The sequence below is a fragment of the Typopeltis vanoorti genome, chromosome 11 (assembly GCF_054136105.1).
Source record: "Typopeltis vanoorti isolate ZY-2024b chromosome 11, IOZ_Tvanoo_1.0, whole genome shotgun sequence".
Lineage (NCBI taxonomy): Eukaryota > Metazoa > Arthropoda > Arachnida > Uropygi > Thelyphonidae > Typopeltis > Typopeltis vanoorti.
Genome location: NC_143559.1, coordinates 103,375,229 through 103,392,104, shown reverse-complemented (window position 1 = coordinate 103,392,104; position 16,876 = coordinate 103,375,229). Strand labels below are relative to the sequence as shown.

At 34.2% G+C, this 16,876-nt stretch overlaps 1 protein-coding gene across 3 annotated transcripts in view; it reads left to right on the top strand.

Annotated features, from left to right (window-relative positions):
• LOC150101891 (bicaudal D-related protein homolog) overlaps window positions 1-16,876 on the top strand; it is a 240,926-nt gene that overhangs the window by 189,141 nt on the left and 34,909 nt on the right. For all 3 annotated transcript variants that reach the window (XM_090400413.1, XM_090400412.1, XM_090400411.1), the window contains one exon: window positions 12,883-13,019. In XM_090400413.1, the coding sequence (XP_090256539.1) occupies window positions 12,883-13,019 (137 nt within the window). The remainder of the gene's footprint in view (window positions 1-12,882; window positions 13,020-16,876) is intronic.

Below are 16,876 nucleotides of genomic sequence, written 5' to 3'. Positions count from 1 at the left end.
CGATTCTACCTATTTTCATTGTCTTTGTCTTTTTAATGCTGACCTTCATACCATATCTATTTCAACATTTATTCAATTTAGTCAGGAAATCTTGCAAACTTGTAGCGGATTTATTTAGAAGTATAACATCGTCTGTATAAAGCAAAGAGCTGACATTAACATCTCCAATTTTGATATCATGTTTAATACCACTTTCCTTCATAATGTGATCCATATAGATAATGAATAACAGAGGGGATAATGTACATCCTTGTCTCACACCAGATTTAACATTAAACCATCTTCCTGTACTTCCTTCAATTCTAACTGCTGACTCACAACTCAAATAAAGACTAAGTATTGCTTGATATAATGCCCCATTGACACCATATAACTGCAGCGTATTGAATAGCTTCTCTCTTGGCACCTTGTCATATGCCTTTTCCAAATCGACAAAACTTAAATACAGATCTTTGTTATATTCCCATGCTTTCTCGACTATTTGTCGTAAAGTGAAGATCTGATCCTGACAGCCTCTATTTGGCCTGAATCCAGCTTGTTCTTCACCAAGCTTTTCTTCCACAATTCTTCTCAACCGTTTCTCAAGTATACTTGCATAGATCTTGCCAGGAACACTCAGTAGGGAAATACTCTGTAATTCTTACATGCAGTTTTATTTCCCTTTTTATATATGGGTACTATGAGAGCTCTACTCCAATCATCGGGAATTCATCCCTCTGTCCAGGCTTTCTGAACTATGCAGTGCAGCCACTGTAAGACTCTTATACCACCATACTTCAGCATTTCAGGTCGAATATCATCTACTCCTGCTGCCTTTCCACATTTCAAGCCTTTGATGGCTTTTTCTACTTCAAGTATGGATATGTATTCCTGACTGCATGCCTGGTCAGTGTTTTTTACCACTGTACTGTCATCACTGCTTGTTTCATTTAGCAGTTTTTCAAAGTAATTACTCCATACTTCAAGGATATCTTTTTCTCCTGTTTTCATGTCACCTTTATCATCTCTAACTCCTTTTACAGCACTCTTTCCTCCTTTCCTAAGCTTCTTCAACAACCTCTGGAATATCTTACCACCTTCTTGATATTTATTTTCTATATTCTTGCCAAAGTCCTCCCATGACTTTTGTTTAGCTAGTTTTACACAGTGTTTAGCATTCTTGCATTTGTCTCTATATTCTCTAAGAGCACAAGCTGACTTATTTGACAGGAACTTTTGATATGCTTTCTTCTTTTCCTTCACTGCCTCTTTAACTTCCTGTGTCCACCAGGGAGTTCTGATTTTTTTTATCCTTGCAGACAACCTCACCACATGCCTCTTTGGCAGAATCAATCAATGTTTTCTTCAGAGTTTGCCACTGATTCTCCAAAGTTTGATTCCTGTTCTCAAACTCTTTCATTTTTTTTTCAATAATCTTTGTGTATTTTAGTCTACAGTTCACATCTGAGAGCTGCTCAACTTTTATTCGCTTTAAAACTTTCTTACATGTTATTCTTTTCAATATGAAATTCAATTTTATCCTGCTCAAGACTAAATAGTAATCACTACCAATTTCAAATCCTCTGTATACTCTGGTGTAATGCACAAGGGAGAAAACATTGCTATCAACAATAGCATAGTCAATGAGACTTTTCTTATTCCTAGCCTCTTCTCTCCATGTGAATTTGTGCACATTTTTATGTCGGAACATAGTGTTAGTAATAACCAGTCCATGTCCTGAGCAGAAATCCAACAGATATTTGCCATTAGTATTAGCTTTGCTCTTTTATCCAAATTTTTCCAAAATATTTTTGTATGTCTGACAATCATTTCCTACTCTGCTATTCAGATCCCCAACAAGGACCAACTTTTCCTTTTTCATTGTGTCAGTTGCTTTTTCTAAAGCTTCAAAAAATTCCTCCACTTCTACCTTAGTAGAACCTTATGTTGGACCATAGGCACAAATAAGTCTCATTGTCCAGTTCCCCATTCTCATATTTGCCCACATTACTCTACTTGAGACTGACTGCCATTCAAGAAGATTAGCCTTGTATTTTGTGTTGAATACTATGGCTACTCCTTCTTTTCCTTGATTGTCATTTCCTGAATATAACATTTTGTATTTATTGCTCAGAAAGATCTCACCAGTTTTTGTCTTTTTTGTTTCAGTCACCCCTATTATGTCGATCTGGTACTTATCTAATTCCTCAGCTAGCTCCATTTCTTTGCCATTCAGGCTTCTTACATTGATAGTACCGATCTTTAACTCTGGTGATGTTGAGTTGGGGTTTCTTTTCAGATTTGTTCCAGTAGCTGACTTTTTGCTGTTCGCCCTGGTTCCCTGGCGAAAATAACGGGGGCCTTGTTTAACCAGGCGATGCCCCAGCCGGTAGGAAATTTTGTCATGTTGTACCACAATTTTTTATTTTGGTTTAACCAATAAGAATACAATTTGGTCGGCTAAATCCCAAGTTGTCAGCCCATCCTCGTTCGTTCAGTATCCAAGTAGATACCCAACAGGGTGCACCATGAGAAGGTGAGGATTGGACATTAGGTCAGAAGTCCTGGTCGGTTCTCCGAATTCCTTTAAAGGCTATGTGGAGGTCTCCTATCAGTTATACAGCTTTGACCCTTAAGCACCCCTTGAAGGTTACTTATGTTCTTATATTATTATATCCTCATATGTTCTTTCTTGTAGTTATATTAGTTGCTTTAAGTTCTAGGTATTTATCAGAACTTTCCTGTCCCCCCCGTATATATACACACACACACATAAAAATTGAAATCAGTTTGAATTTCATTTGAGAATTTCTCTATCATTAAGACATTTCACAAATGCCAATTTTGCAAATAAAATTCTACTGGAAATGTTGCAACTAATATGCCATATAAGCTTTGTGAAAACACAACCCTCTGACATGGAAGCAGCATATGTATGGTAAAGCTAGTTCCCACCAGTGGCTTACACACCTGCAGACACTGTCCAGTGCGAACATGTTAAAATTATTCAAGCCTACCTTAACCTTCCTACCGGCTAGGACGTCTATAGACGTCCAACTAAATCTGGATAAGATTCAGCCCACCTGTTTAAAGAACCTGGATAAGAAGTGCAATTTGACTGTCATGTCCATTAGAAGGTGTGATAAACCCTCACGCTGAAGAGAAAGGTTAATCGGATTATCTCCCGTTCGTAGCTGCCTCTCAGTTGCCTATAACAAGAAACGGACTTTCTTGTTCCATGCTGGTGAACTGGATTTTAGTTATATATGATAGACTAAAAATAGAGAAATTATTTATATTTTTGTTTTCTCTTTTTATTCTACAATACAATTTTAATTTCTGGACAAAATAAAGGTCTTGCATAATTTCTTCACTTAACCAATTTAATTTTTTATTTTTTTTGCGCTAATTTTTTTCTAATCGCTACTAGACAAAAGATTTTTCTTTGTTCTCGAAGAAATTAATTCACGATAATTATTTGGAATATTCTTTTAAAAAAAGAAAAGAAAACCGGCTGCCGACGTTCCAAGTTATATTAATTTTATTTTTGTACAAAACCATCGAAATTGAATAATACTTAACAGATTTCCTTTAGGACACGCTTGAGCAACTTTGCTTTATAGAGAATAACATGAAATTCTTTAATCATATTACTAAATTTTTTCTTCATGTTGTATAGTAATCTGTACTTTCACTTTCTTGGTTTTCTTGTATAATTGGTCATTACAAAATGAAATTAACAGTTATGATTTAAATTTATATTTTCTGCATAATTCAGATATTTTATTCTCCAATTTTTAAAGTAAGCGATACATTTGCTTATTTTTATCATTCAAAATATGTATATCAAATGTGAAATTTCATTTCCATATTTTTACAATAGAATTGAACTTTATTTCGCCTCTGATAATTTACCCCCCCCCCCATTGCATAACTATCACACACCCGAAAACTGTTATGAAACATAGGTACAGTTTTTATTTAATTCGTTATTTTTCTCTAGTAATTGTTCCACATAACTTTAATTTTTCGATACTGAAACTATGTGGTGATTATTATAAATTAGCAAATTATAAATCAGACAATATACATATTTCCTGATTATTATAAATCAGGAAATTATGTGATATTCGGATACAGGTGAAATTAATATTTAAAATCACTGTCATCCTTCAAATGCAATATCAGAATAAAGAAAGTGAAAAACCCGAAGTTTCGAAATACATTTCGAAAGCCCGCTCTCGAAATGTATTGGTCTACAGACTGGATTCTGAACACGCCAATGTTTCGTGATGTTATGACTGAAAAACAATTCAGTCTCATCATGAAGTATTTGCATTTTCCGAATAATGAAGAATACGATCAGGCAACACATCCTTGCCCAGTCCTCAACAAAATTTATGATTTTCTGATGAAAATCCGTCAAAAATGTAGATCACTCTACATTCCTGAGAGAGACTTGAGTATCGATGAAAGCCTTATGCCATTCAGAGGTGGACTGAAATGTAACAGTATATTCCCAAAAAGAAAGCGAAGTATGGAGTAAAATTTTTTATGCTTTGCGAATCGGAAAGTGGATATCTTTGGGATTTCAAACCTTATACGAGAAAGCAAACTGTAATCGAGCACGATAAATATTCGGATCTCCCCTTGTCGATGCGTGCAGTAATGCAGTTACTAGACCCTTTACTGGGAAAAGGTTACTGCATTATAATGGATAATTACTATATATGTGTCCTGAACTCGCTGATTTGCTTTTACAGCATCTTACAGATAGTTATGGTACTGTAAATGCAAAAAGGCGAGATATGCCTCCAGATCTGGCTTCAGGAAAGCTATCGAAGGGGGAAATCCGAACTTATCAGCGAGGGAAAGTCTTTGCACTATGTTGGAAAGACAAAAAAGATGTTTTTCTGCTATCTTCCCTGCACAATCCATCAGCGGAATCCGTGGAGAAGCATGGTTTGAAGAAAGAAAAACCCATTGCTGTGTGTGCATACAACGACACTATGGGTTGAGTCAACAGGTGCGATCAGCAGCTATCATTCTACTCTGTAATGAGGAAACAGCATAAAAAATATTACAAAAAAGTGTTTGGACATGTTATTTGAATTTTGAAGTGTTTGGATTTTGTTATTTGGAACAGTTTCCTCCTGTACAAGAAAAAATGTTTGTCTACCATAACATATCTAGAATACAGAATAGAAATTGCGAAAGCATTGCTGCATGCACATGCACCTTCTTCAGCAAGCAGAAAAACAGGAAATCCTGTCAGACATCTGAGGTTGAACGCTGCTAACTCCAACCATTATCCCGAAAATCTACCACCAACGGCTAATAAAAAAAAACCTCCACGCAAATATTATGTATGTAATAAAAAAAATATCAGAAAGGAAACAAAAATCTGGTGCCCTGAGTGTAAAACTGCTTTGTGTGTTTACCCTTGCTTCAAGGTGTTCCACGCTGTTCAAGAATTTTAAATTCTGAACAGTATGAAATAAAAAATGTTTGTTTTCATGCTGTTCAAGAATTTTAAATTCTGAACAGTATGAAATAAAAAATGTTTGTTTTCAAGGCCATCAAAACAGTCCTTTTCAGGACTACAAATATTGATAGAGGGATACCCGAATGCACTGTTTCTTTTTCATCTTGAAGGCTAATTTTTAAGTTCTTTTTATGACACAGAGAAACTGGAAAGAGTATTCCAGGTAAAGTATTTCATCAAAACAATAAAAAATAATGAAATAAAATCTACCCTATATATATATAAAATGATAAGCTTTTTTATGTCATGTTTATCGAAACGTTTTGAAACTCAGGGGCTACCCTGAGTGTCGAGTCTTCAAAATTCGAGTCATCAGAATTCAGGGGCTGAACCCCCTTTCGAGTTATCACAATTGAAGGAGAACTGGTCTACCATACCGGAACACGGGGGGGGTTGGGCATAGCCCCCCTAGTTAATAAATGAAATATATAAATAATAACGGGAACATTTTCACCTTGCCAACACTCAACATTGATGTGATATGGGTTCCAAATTTCTTGTTTCGGAGATATATATATATATATATATTACAAAGTTTTGTAATAAAAATTTCTGCTACAATGAAGTTTGGCAGAATCAACAATATTATTACCACCTTATTTCTGTTTCTCGTGTGGGAGAAAAACGGTAAAATGTCACTCTTATAATTATACGAGATGTTATAATGGCAAAAATAGTAAGAAAAAAGTCATTTGCAGTTTCTCTTCAAAACACAAAGAAAGAACATTGTAAATTCAGCCAGTGGAAAAGAAAATACTACATATTTTTCTCCTGTTATCTGATTTTTTTTCTTATAGTTCAAAGAAGAAATCACTGCATATAACATGAAGTCTGCAGGAGGGAAAAAAATCTGGAAATTGGTTACATTATAACGAATAGAGATATCATGTCAGAAAAATTATTCACGTATGATTCTAATCTCAGCAGACATAACATTTTCTTCTAGATTAGATATCTAAAGTAACTGAACCTTTGCTACTATTTTACACTAAAATGAATGGGTATGTTCCCCAAGTGATTTACATTTGTAACAGCTGTCTTGCGAACGATTTATGAAATAAATTATCTGAAATATCCGCAGATTGCTTAGGTCTATATCCCCTCCCCCCCCCAAAAAAAGAAGATTATGAAACGCATGTGCACCTTTTCTTTGAAAATAATTCAAATCCTCTTTTTCAAGATAATTGTATGATTTAATTTCTAATTTTTGATAATAAAAGTGAAACTGATCATTATAAATTAAGCAATTATTTTGGCATAAATAATGTATAAGCATGTAAACGAAATATCAGAATTTCTGTTAGAATATAGGTAATCAACAATCGAAAAGGAAACAAGACATTCTTGACATATTCTGCACTACAGCCTGGGACACTTTAGTGTTCTCCCCTTTCTTCTCAATAGCACTGAGAGTAATAAGCCTTCAACTTTTCCTCCAGCTAAGAGGATATTACCAAGTATTTAGAAGACGTAGATTATTTCAGAAATAGCTTCCAGCAGCAGAAGTAATATTTAGATTTTTTTAAAGAAAAACAAACAAAAATAATACTACTGAACTTTCTTTTGTGTGGTATGCATATAAACAATTTTGCATGGTGAAAATATAGCATATTATTTCTAAAATTTCACATAATTTCAGCGGGCAGTAGAACAGCTGGTTTTAGATTGCAAATAAATAGAACAGAATTAGAAGTTTCACAATACAATCTGATTGCCGTATATCTTTTGTCAAAATGGTAAAATGAAGTAATTGATTTTGAATGCTGTCTAGAAAAGCTTTCAAACCTGTGAGTTCTAGGAGAGGATAAAGAGGGGGGGGAAGCATTAGAAAATCTTCAAAATGAAAAAGAATTTTGAATCATTCCGTATATGATATTTTTCCCATTATATTTTCAACATATCTACGAGGATGTGCATAGATATTATCGTAATATGCATAATACAAATAAATAAATGACGAAGGTGAAGAATCACTGCTAAAATATCATTGGATATAAATTTTTGATACCAAAAAGAGACACAATCGGAAACCGAGTAATGCAATGTAGCATTTTAACATTTTTTTTTTGTTTTGTCTTTATGAATAACAAAAAATCGTTTCTAAAACTGAAATAATCCATATAATGCTATTTCGCTAGAAACGAAAGAAAAAGGACATATTTATTTCAATAAATATTGTTTAAAAATATAAATATTTGACATAATATTTTCAAAGCAAACATTTGAAAATTCTGTATTCGAAAAAAAATTATTCAATTATTATACGTAAAGTGAAAGATCAATCAGTGCAACTCTTCCGGTGCACTGATTTGTAGAATTACCAAGTATTTATAAGACGTAGATTATTTCAGAAATAGCTTCCAGCAGCAGCAGAAGTAATATTTAGATTTTTTTAAAAGAAAAACAAACACAAATAATACTACTGAACTTTCTTTTGTGTGGTATGCATATAAACAATTTTGCATGGTGAAAATATAGCATATTATTTCTAAAATTTCACATAATTTCAGCGGGCAGTAGAACAGCTGGTTTTAGATTGCAAATAAATAGAACAGAATTAGAAGTTTCACGATACAATCTGATTGCCGTATATCTTTTGTCAAAATGGTAAAATGAAGTAATTGATTTTGAATGCTGTCTAGAAAAGCTTTCAAACCTGTGAGTTCTAGGAGAGGATAAAGAGGGGGGGGGGGGGGGAAGCATTAGAAAATCTTCAAAATGAAAAAGAATTTTGAATCATTCCGTATATGATATTTTTCCCATTATATTTTCAACATATCTACGAGGATGTGCACTAGATATTATCGTAATATGCATAATACAAATAAATAAATGACGAAGGTGAAGAATCACTGCTAAAATATCATTGGATATAAATTTTTGATACCAAAAAGAGACACAATCGGAAACCGAGTAATGCAATGTAGCATTTTAACATTTTTTTTTTGTTTTGTCTTTATGAATAACAAAAAATCGTTTCTAAAACTGAAATAATCCATATAATGCTATTTCGCTAGAAACGAAAGAAAAAGGACATATTTATTTCAATAAATATTGTTTAAAAATATAAATATTTGACATAATATTTTCAAAGCAAACATTTGAAAATTCTGTATTCGAAAAAAAATTATTCAATTATTATACGTAAAGTGAAAGATCAATCAGTGCAACTCTTCCGGTGCACTGATTTGTAGAATTACCAAGTATTTATAAGACGTAGATTATTTCAGAAATAGCTTCCAGCAGCAGCAGAAGTAATATTTAGATTTTTTTAAAAGAAAAACAAACACAAATAATACTACTGAACTTTCTTTTGTGTGGTATGCATATAAACAATTTTGCATGGTGAAAATATAGCATATTATTTCTAAAATTTCACATAATTTCAGCGGGCAGTAGAATAGCTGGTTTTAGATTGCAAATAAATAGAACAGAATTAGAAGTTTCACAATACAATCTGATTGCCGTATATCTTTTGTCAAAATGGTAAAATGAAGTAATTGATTTTGAATGCTGTCTAGAAAAGCTTTCAAACCTGTGAGTTCTAGGAGAGGATAAAGAGGGGGGGGGGGAAGCATTAGAAAATCTTCAAAATGAAAAAGAATTTTGAATCATTCCGTATATATGATATTTTTCCCATTATATTTTCAACATATCTACGAGGATGTGCACTAGATATTATCTTAATATGCATAATACAAATAAATAAATGACGAAGGTGAAGAATCACTGCTAAAATATCATTGGATATAAATTTTTGATACCAAAAAGAGACACAATCGGAAACTGAGTAATGCAATGTAGCATTTTAACATTTTTTTTTTTGTTTTGTCTTTATGAATAACAAAAAATCGTTTCTAAAACTGAAATAATCCATATAATGCTATTTCGCTAGAAACGAAAGAAAAAGGACATATTTATTTCAATAAATATTGTTTAAAAATATAAATATTTGACATAATATTTTCAAAGCAAACATTTGAAAATTCTGTATTCGAAAAAAAATTATTCAATTATTATACGTAAAGTGAAAGATCAATCAGTGCAACTCTTCCGGTGCACTGATTTGTAGAATTACCAAGTATTTATAAGACGTAGATTATTTCAGAAATAGCTTCCAGCAGCAGCAGAAGTAATATTTAGATTTTTTTAAAAGAAAAACAAACACAAATAATACTACTGAACTTTCTTTTGTGTGGTATGCATATAAACAATTTTGCATGGTGAAAATATAGCATATTATTTCTAAAATTTCACATAATTTCAGCGGGCAGTAGAACAGCTGGTTTTAGATTGCAAATAAATAGAACAGATTTAGAAGCTTCACTATACAATCTGATTGCCGTATAGCTTTTGTCAAAATGGTAAAATGAAGTAATTGATTTTGAATGCTGTCTAGAAAAGCTTTCAAACCTGTGTAGAAATTTAGAGTAGTTATGCAATTCAGTTCCAGGAGAGAATAAGGAGGGGGGGAAGCATTAGAAAATCTTCAAAATGAGCAAAAATGTTGAATCATTCCGTATATGATATTTTTTACATTATATTTTCAACATATCTACGAGGTTATGCACTAGATATTATCGTAATATGCATAATACAAATAAATAAATAAATGACGAAGGGGAAGAATCATTGCTAAAATATCATTGGATATAAATTTTTGATACCAAAAAGACACAATCGGAAACCGAGTAAGGCAATTTAGCATTTTAACATTTTTTTTTATTTGTCTTTATGAATAACAAAAAATCGTTTCTAAATCTGAAATGTGATGATCCATATAATGCTATTTCGCTAGAAATGAAAGAAAAGGGACATATTTATTTCAATAAATATTATTTAAAAATATAAATATTTGACATAATATTTTCAAAGCAAACATTTGAAAATTTTAAAATTCGAGAAAAAATTATTCAATTATTATATGTAAAGTGAAAGAACAATCAGTGCATCTCTTCCGGTGCACTGATTTGTAGAATAAAATACACCAAATTCATTATCACTAAATAGATTCATTGCAAAAGCTGATCAGTGGGCATTTCAGGATTGATTTTTTTTTTTCGTATATGTGAAATTGGTTTCAATTTTTGGGAAGAGATACAATAAATCATTTTAGAGGCAAGAAAGGTCAAATAACTTAGGACAGTAAATGAAATTCTAAGCAACACAATAGACGTAAAGACAGGGGGAGGGGACACAAAGGTCACTCAGCAACAGTTAATCCACTAATGCTATAGAATAGCCGTAACGAGATTAACGGCGGAGGAAGGTAATGGCATGATAAAAGGTAGAATGCTGACGAAGTTTTGATCCATGAAAAAAGCTAGGGAGTGTTGAATATTTCATCCACACCGGCCGGTTGGGAGGTTAAGTCTTCTTTCCTGATTCAGTAGATAGCAAAATGCTTTATATCTCAGTGGTGCCTCTTTTATTTATTAACAAAACTTGATAGTGAATGTATTTAAATACATATTTTTTTAAGAAATATGTTCACCTTCTGTTTCTGTTTATTCCCTACCAAAATCTTGTCACATAATCTTTTTTTATTAGTTACATCCTAATGTTCAGTCTAATTTCAGGTATTCCCCCCCCCTCCCCTTACCTCAGCTTGCATTCCTCTGGAATGTTAGAAAGTTGTGTCAAGGTAAGTCAAAAAGGCTTTGCCAACTTTTTTTTTTTTTTTATTAAATGTATGACATTTTTATGAACATATCAGAATTTATGAATGAAAGAGGAAGATTATCTCCAATCCTTATTAAGATGTTTGTCCTATTATTTCACAAGTTTTTTAATTGTTCTCTCTCATGGCAATTAGATGTCTACACAGTCATGGATGATATCATAAAAAATTTTGTACAAAATATAAAGATCATCAATGATTGTCTGATTTTCTCATATTGCTTTGAATAGCAGCATCCTACATATTGTTCTCCAAAATGCTAAATTCTCAACCAATCAAATCTTTTTGCATTCTTGGCAGTTGTTCATGCCTGTGTGAATTGCTGCTTACACCATCAGTTTATTTTCCAACATGAACAGATGTTCTGGCCCTTATATCTGCCAATAAATGTTACTTGGTGTGATGTTTTGCAGAAAAATTATGTCACTTCAATGTTCTTCTGGACAGGACAGGAGAGACCATGTTACGAACGTCATAATGGATATTATAATATCATCACCTTCAGGAATAAATTAATGAAAAGCACTTTTAAGATTTTTTTTTTATATTTTTTACTGATTCAGAAATCTTTATAACACTATAATAAATGTCATACAAAAACTATTGGCAGACACACTTTAATTTACTACACAAATTACAATCAGTAAATGTTTGCTATAAAAGTTAAAATATCATTGAAAGTTTATTTTTCACTTGGTTAGAGTATAATAAATTTAGTTTAATCCTTTATCCAAGTGTGAGCAAACAAAGTTTGCACCTGAAAGTATCTTCAGGACTAGGGTAAGGTGATACAACACCAGGACACTCCTTGCAAAGGTGGAGCAAGCTACCAACACTCCTATCTCAGTATCTCCCTTAATGCAAAACACATCTCCTTGCGGATATGTCTAATGTTATGCATTAAGGGAAGGGCCACAACCCAGACTAGTTTCGACCTTGAGGTAGAGATGACCTGCTAATGCTTCTGCCTGGTATCTCCACTTGGGGCCTGGCTCCCACTGAAGTGACCTCAATAAAGGTCGAAACCAGTCTGAGTTGTGGCCCTTCCCTTAATGCATAACATTAGACATATCTGCAAGGAGATGGGTTTTGCATTATGGGAGATACTGAGATAGGAGTGTTGGTAGCTTGCTCCACCTTTGCAAGGAGTGCCCTGGTGTTGTACCACCTTACCCTAGTCCTGAAGATACTTTCAGGTGCAAACTTTGTTTGCTCACACTTGGATAAAGGATTAAACTAAATTTATTATACTCTAACCAAGTGAAAAATAAACTTTCAACATCTTTCTCTAAATCCAGGGTAATTTATTAAAAAAGGGTGGCACACCATTTGGTAACTCCTATAGGTAGAGATGACCTGCTAATGCTTCTGCCTGGTATCTCCACTTGGGCCTGGCTCCCACTGAAGAGACCTCAACAAAGGTCGAAACTAGTCTGGGTTGTGGCCCTTCCCTTAATACATAACATTAGACATATCTGCAAGGAGATGGGTTTTGCATTATGGGAGATACTGAGATAGGAGTGTTGGTAGCTTGCTCCACCTTTGCAAGGAGTGCCCTGGTGTTGTACCACCTTACCCTAGTCCTGAAGATACTTTCAGGCACAAACTTTGTTTGCTCACACTTGGATAAAGGATTAAACTAAATTTATTAAAATATCATATCAAAATCCATTTCTAGTTAGCTGTTCAGGAAACTGAGTTGGCAGCTCTTCGAGAAGAAAGAGATCACCTTCGTCAAGATGTTGGCTGTAGCACAATGGCCAAAGATGAAATAGTCAAAAAAGTATGGACCATGAGGGATCAAGCAGTATCTAGGTAATTCAATGTTGATTATTTATAATTATATACAGGGTGTTCGGGATAAATTTGACATATTTATAATTAATTATATTTTTCCGTAAGTTACATGTATTAACACACACTTCTCTTCATTTAAAAGTTTGGACCCTTCTTCATTCATATACAAGATGTCAGAAAGGATGGATAGCTGGAACCCACCTGAATCATGGAAGAGAATAACTTGTATCATGATGATTCGTGCCCGCCATCAAAATAAGGATATTACGACTGCTGCCCAATGCTCCCTGAATACAGTAAAAACAATCAGGCATGAACTAGAGACTTGCAATGGTGACTACGAGGATGTAGCAAGAAGAAAGATCCCTAGCAGACGATCTGATTGCGTTCGTACAGCAGAATTCCTCGCAAATCTGCAGGAACAGGTGTTGAAGAACCCTGGCATTGGAATTCGGGCTTTGTTCGTGGAGTTGCTAACTGTAGTCAAGCCCTGGATAACAAGGGTAGCCAATGGTAGGCTGTATGTATGGCAGCAGGATTCGGCCCCTTGCCACACCTCTGGGAAAAGTCGATGGTTGTCTGAAAATTTCTACGACTTCACCAGTCCAAATGTTTAGCCTCCAAACTCCCCAGACCTTAACCCCATGGATTATTTTGTATGGGGCGCAGTTGAAAAAGACACCAATCGCACTTCCAGTAATACAAAAGCCCAGTTAATGGATAAAATTAAAACAGTTTTTGCGGCCCTTCCCAGGGAGACTAGCATCAGCTTGTTCGAGGTTCCGAAGCAGAATTGAAGCTGTGATCGATGCTAATGGTGGTTATTTTGAGTAAATCTTGTTGATAGTATTGTAATTAACTCTGCCTGTAATGTTTTTTTGTCAATTCGTTAAATTTAATAGATACAAAGAAGATTTTCTTTTTCCTTACGAAACTGTCAAATTTATCCCGAACACCCTGTATATGTGTGTGTGTATATATATATATATAATATAAATTTAGAATGTACATGAAAGAATTATGAATGTTTTTATAGCTTGGTGATGTAACTAACTTTTTAATGAAAGTATACATAGTAATACCTTTATTAATTTAATATTTAGAGATTATGTAAGCTGTAATTTGTTGCTTTGAATCTTATTATTGTTATTGCACAGGAACTTTCATGGAGTTTGAAAACTCATTGCAGGAGACCTACACTAACCAGTGTTAATCCTGATTAGATGTCTACCTACCTCTCCTTGAACAAATTAACCAATAACACACTAACCTCTCCTTGAACACATTAACCAATAGCAGCAGACTCTGGCAACACATTCCACTCATTCACCACTCTAATCACACTTTAGCTTAATTTTCAAGGATGACCCCTTCTTCTACTTACCTGTCCGGGTGATTATTTCCTCTGCGTCAATCCTATTAAACCCTTTAGTAATTTAAACTTTTCCATCATGTTGCCTTCCCCCCCCCCCATCAGCCAAATTTTGCAATCAAAGTGCTTGTCATCCTAGGAAGCATTCTGCAGACCACTCATCACTCATCTTTTGGACTCTCTTTCATCATCATCATGTAGCTTTCTCAATGTGAGGGTGCAGTACCATGTCCTTCCAGTCCTCTCTGTTGGCAGCTCTTCTTTTTGTTTCAGCATAGTCACATGATCTTATCATCAAACCATGTCCTTTTTTTTATCTCTTGATCCTCTTCCCATAATCTTTCCTTCTAAAACTGTTAGTGTCCTCTGTCCTGCTGATCCTCTCAGTACATGTCCTGCCAATCTCATCTTTCTCTGGATCATTTCCTGCAATAAAGATTTCTGTGTTTTCATTCTCTGTATTTGTCACGTGCTATGCCCATGAGATTTGCATGGTTCTTCTGTAGCACCACATTCCAAAGGCATCTTTAGCTATGGCAGTTCTAATTTTTATTTCTTTATCTTGTTTTCCATCTGCAGTAAAGTAGGTACCTAAATATTTGCATTCTGTTGTATGCTCAATTTTTATATTATTTATGAATATTTCTGGATCTATTTTCTTTTGAGACTCTCATAAATTTGATCTTTTTTTGCATTTAAATGTAAGCCAAAATCTTTACCTTCTTCAATTAGTACGTGCAGTAATTTGATTAATTTGTTAATTAGAATGGTATCATCAGCATATCTAGGATTGTTGTATTTTATACCTTGATACTGATTCCTATATTTTGTTTTTTCAATCTTTTTCATTACTATCTCACTGTAAATATTAAATACATTTGGTGAAAGGATGCAGCCCTGTCTAACTCCTCTTTTTATTTTTGCTTCATAAGTCTCAGAGTTAAACAGCTGCATTTTTTGCTTGGAGTAAATCATTTTTATAAGTGTATGTACATGATCTTCTAAGTCTATTCTTTCTAGAATATTAAACAGTTTGTGTTTTACTTGATTGAAGGCTTTTTGAAAGTCTTTGAAGCATATGTATATGTTCCTGTTCCTTTCAAGTGATCTTTCTAGTAATATTTTTAGTTCCAGGATAGCATTAATGGTTCCCATTCCTCTTCTGAAGCCTTTCTATTGTTCACTTAGTTCACCAGTTAAGGCTCTTTCAATTTCTTTGTTAACAGTGGCTAAAATGATTTTAGATGCATGAGAGATTAAGCTCAAAGCTCTGTAATCCTCACAATTTTGGGCATTATTTTTCTTTGGAATTGGTATGCAGAGTGATGTAAAAGATTTAGGTAATTCTATTGTTTTATAGATGTGCTGGATGGTGTCCAATAAGTAAGTTGTAACCAGTCAAAGCTTCTCAGCAGATCTTCAAGGATGCTATCACACCCAGGGGATTTTTTATTAGGAAGATTCTTGATTATGTGTTGTATTTCATTTCTTGTAGGTAAAGTGGTATCTGTTGCTGCACATAACCTAAGATGTTGTAAATCATCGATCATGTTCTCTTCATCATCATAGAGATTTGATAAATATTCCACCCATCTCTCATTTATCTCATTAGGACTGAGGTAAGGTGGTACAACACCGGGCAACTTGTTGCTAAGGTGGATCAAGCTAACATCACTCCTATCTCAGTATCTTCCATAATGCAAAACACATCTCCTTGCGGATATGTATAATGTTATGCATTAAGGGAAGGGCCACTACCCAGACTAATTTCAACCTTTATTGAGGTCTCTTCAGTGGGAGCCAGGCCCAAGTAGAGATACCAGGCAGAAGCATCTCTACCTATAAGAGTTGCCAAACGGTGTGCCACCTTTTTATTAAATTACTCTGGATTTAGAGAAAGATGTTGAAAGTTTATTTTTCACTTGGTTAGACTATAATAAATTTAGTTGAATCCTTTATCCAAGTGTGAGCAAACAAAGTTTGCGCCTGAAAGTATCTTCAGGACAGGGGTAAGGTGGTACAACACCAGGTAACTCGTTGCAAAGGTGGAGCAAGCTAACATCACTACTATCTCAGTATCTCCCATAATGCAAAACACATCTCCTTGCGGATATGTATAATGTTATGCATTAAGGGAAGGGCCACTACCCAGGCTAGTTTCGACCTTTATTGAGGTCTCTTCAGTCGGAGCCAGGTCCAAGTGGAGATACCAGGCAGAAGCATTAGCAAGGTCATCTCTACCTATAGGAGTTGCCAAACGGTGTGCCACCTTTTTATTAAATTACTCTCAATTTAGAGAAAGATGTTGAAAGTTTATTTTTCACTTGGTTAGACTATAATAAATTTAGTTTAATCCTTTATCCAAATGTGAGCAAACAAAGTTTGTCCCTGAAAGTATCTTCAGGACTGGGTACAACACCGGGCAACTCGTTGCAAAGGTGGCGCAAGCTAACATCACTTCTATCTCAGTATCTCCCATAATGCAAAATGCTTCTCCTTGCGG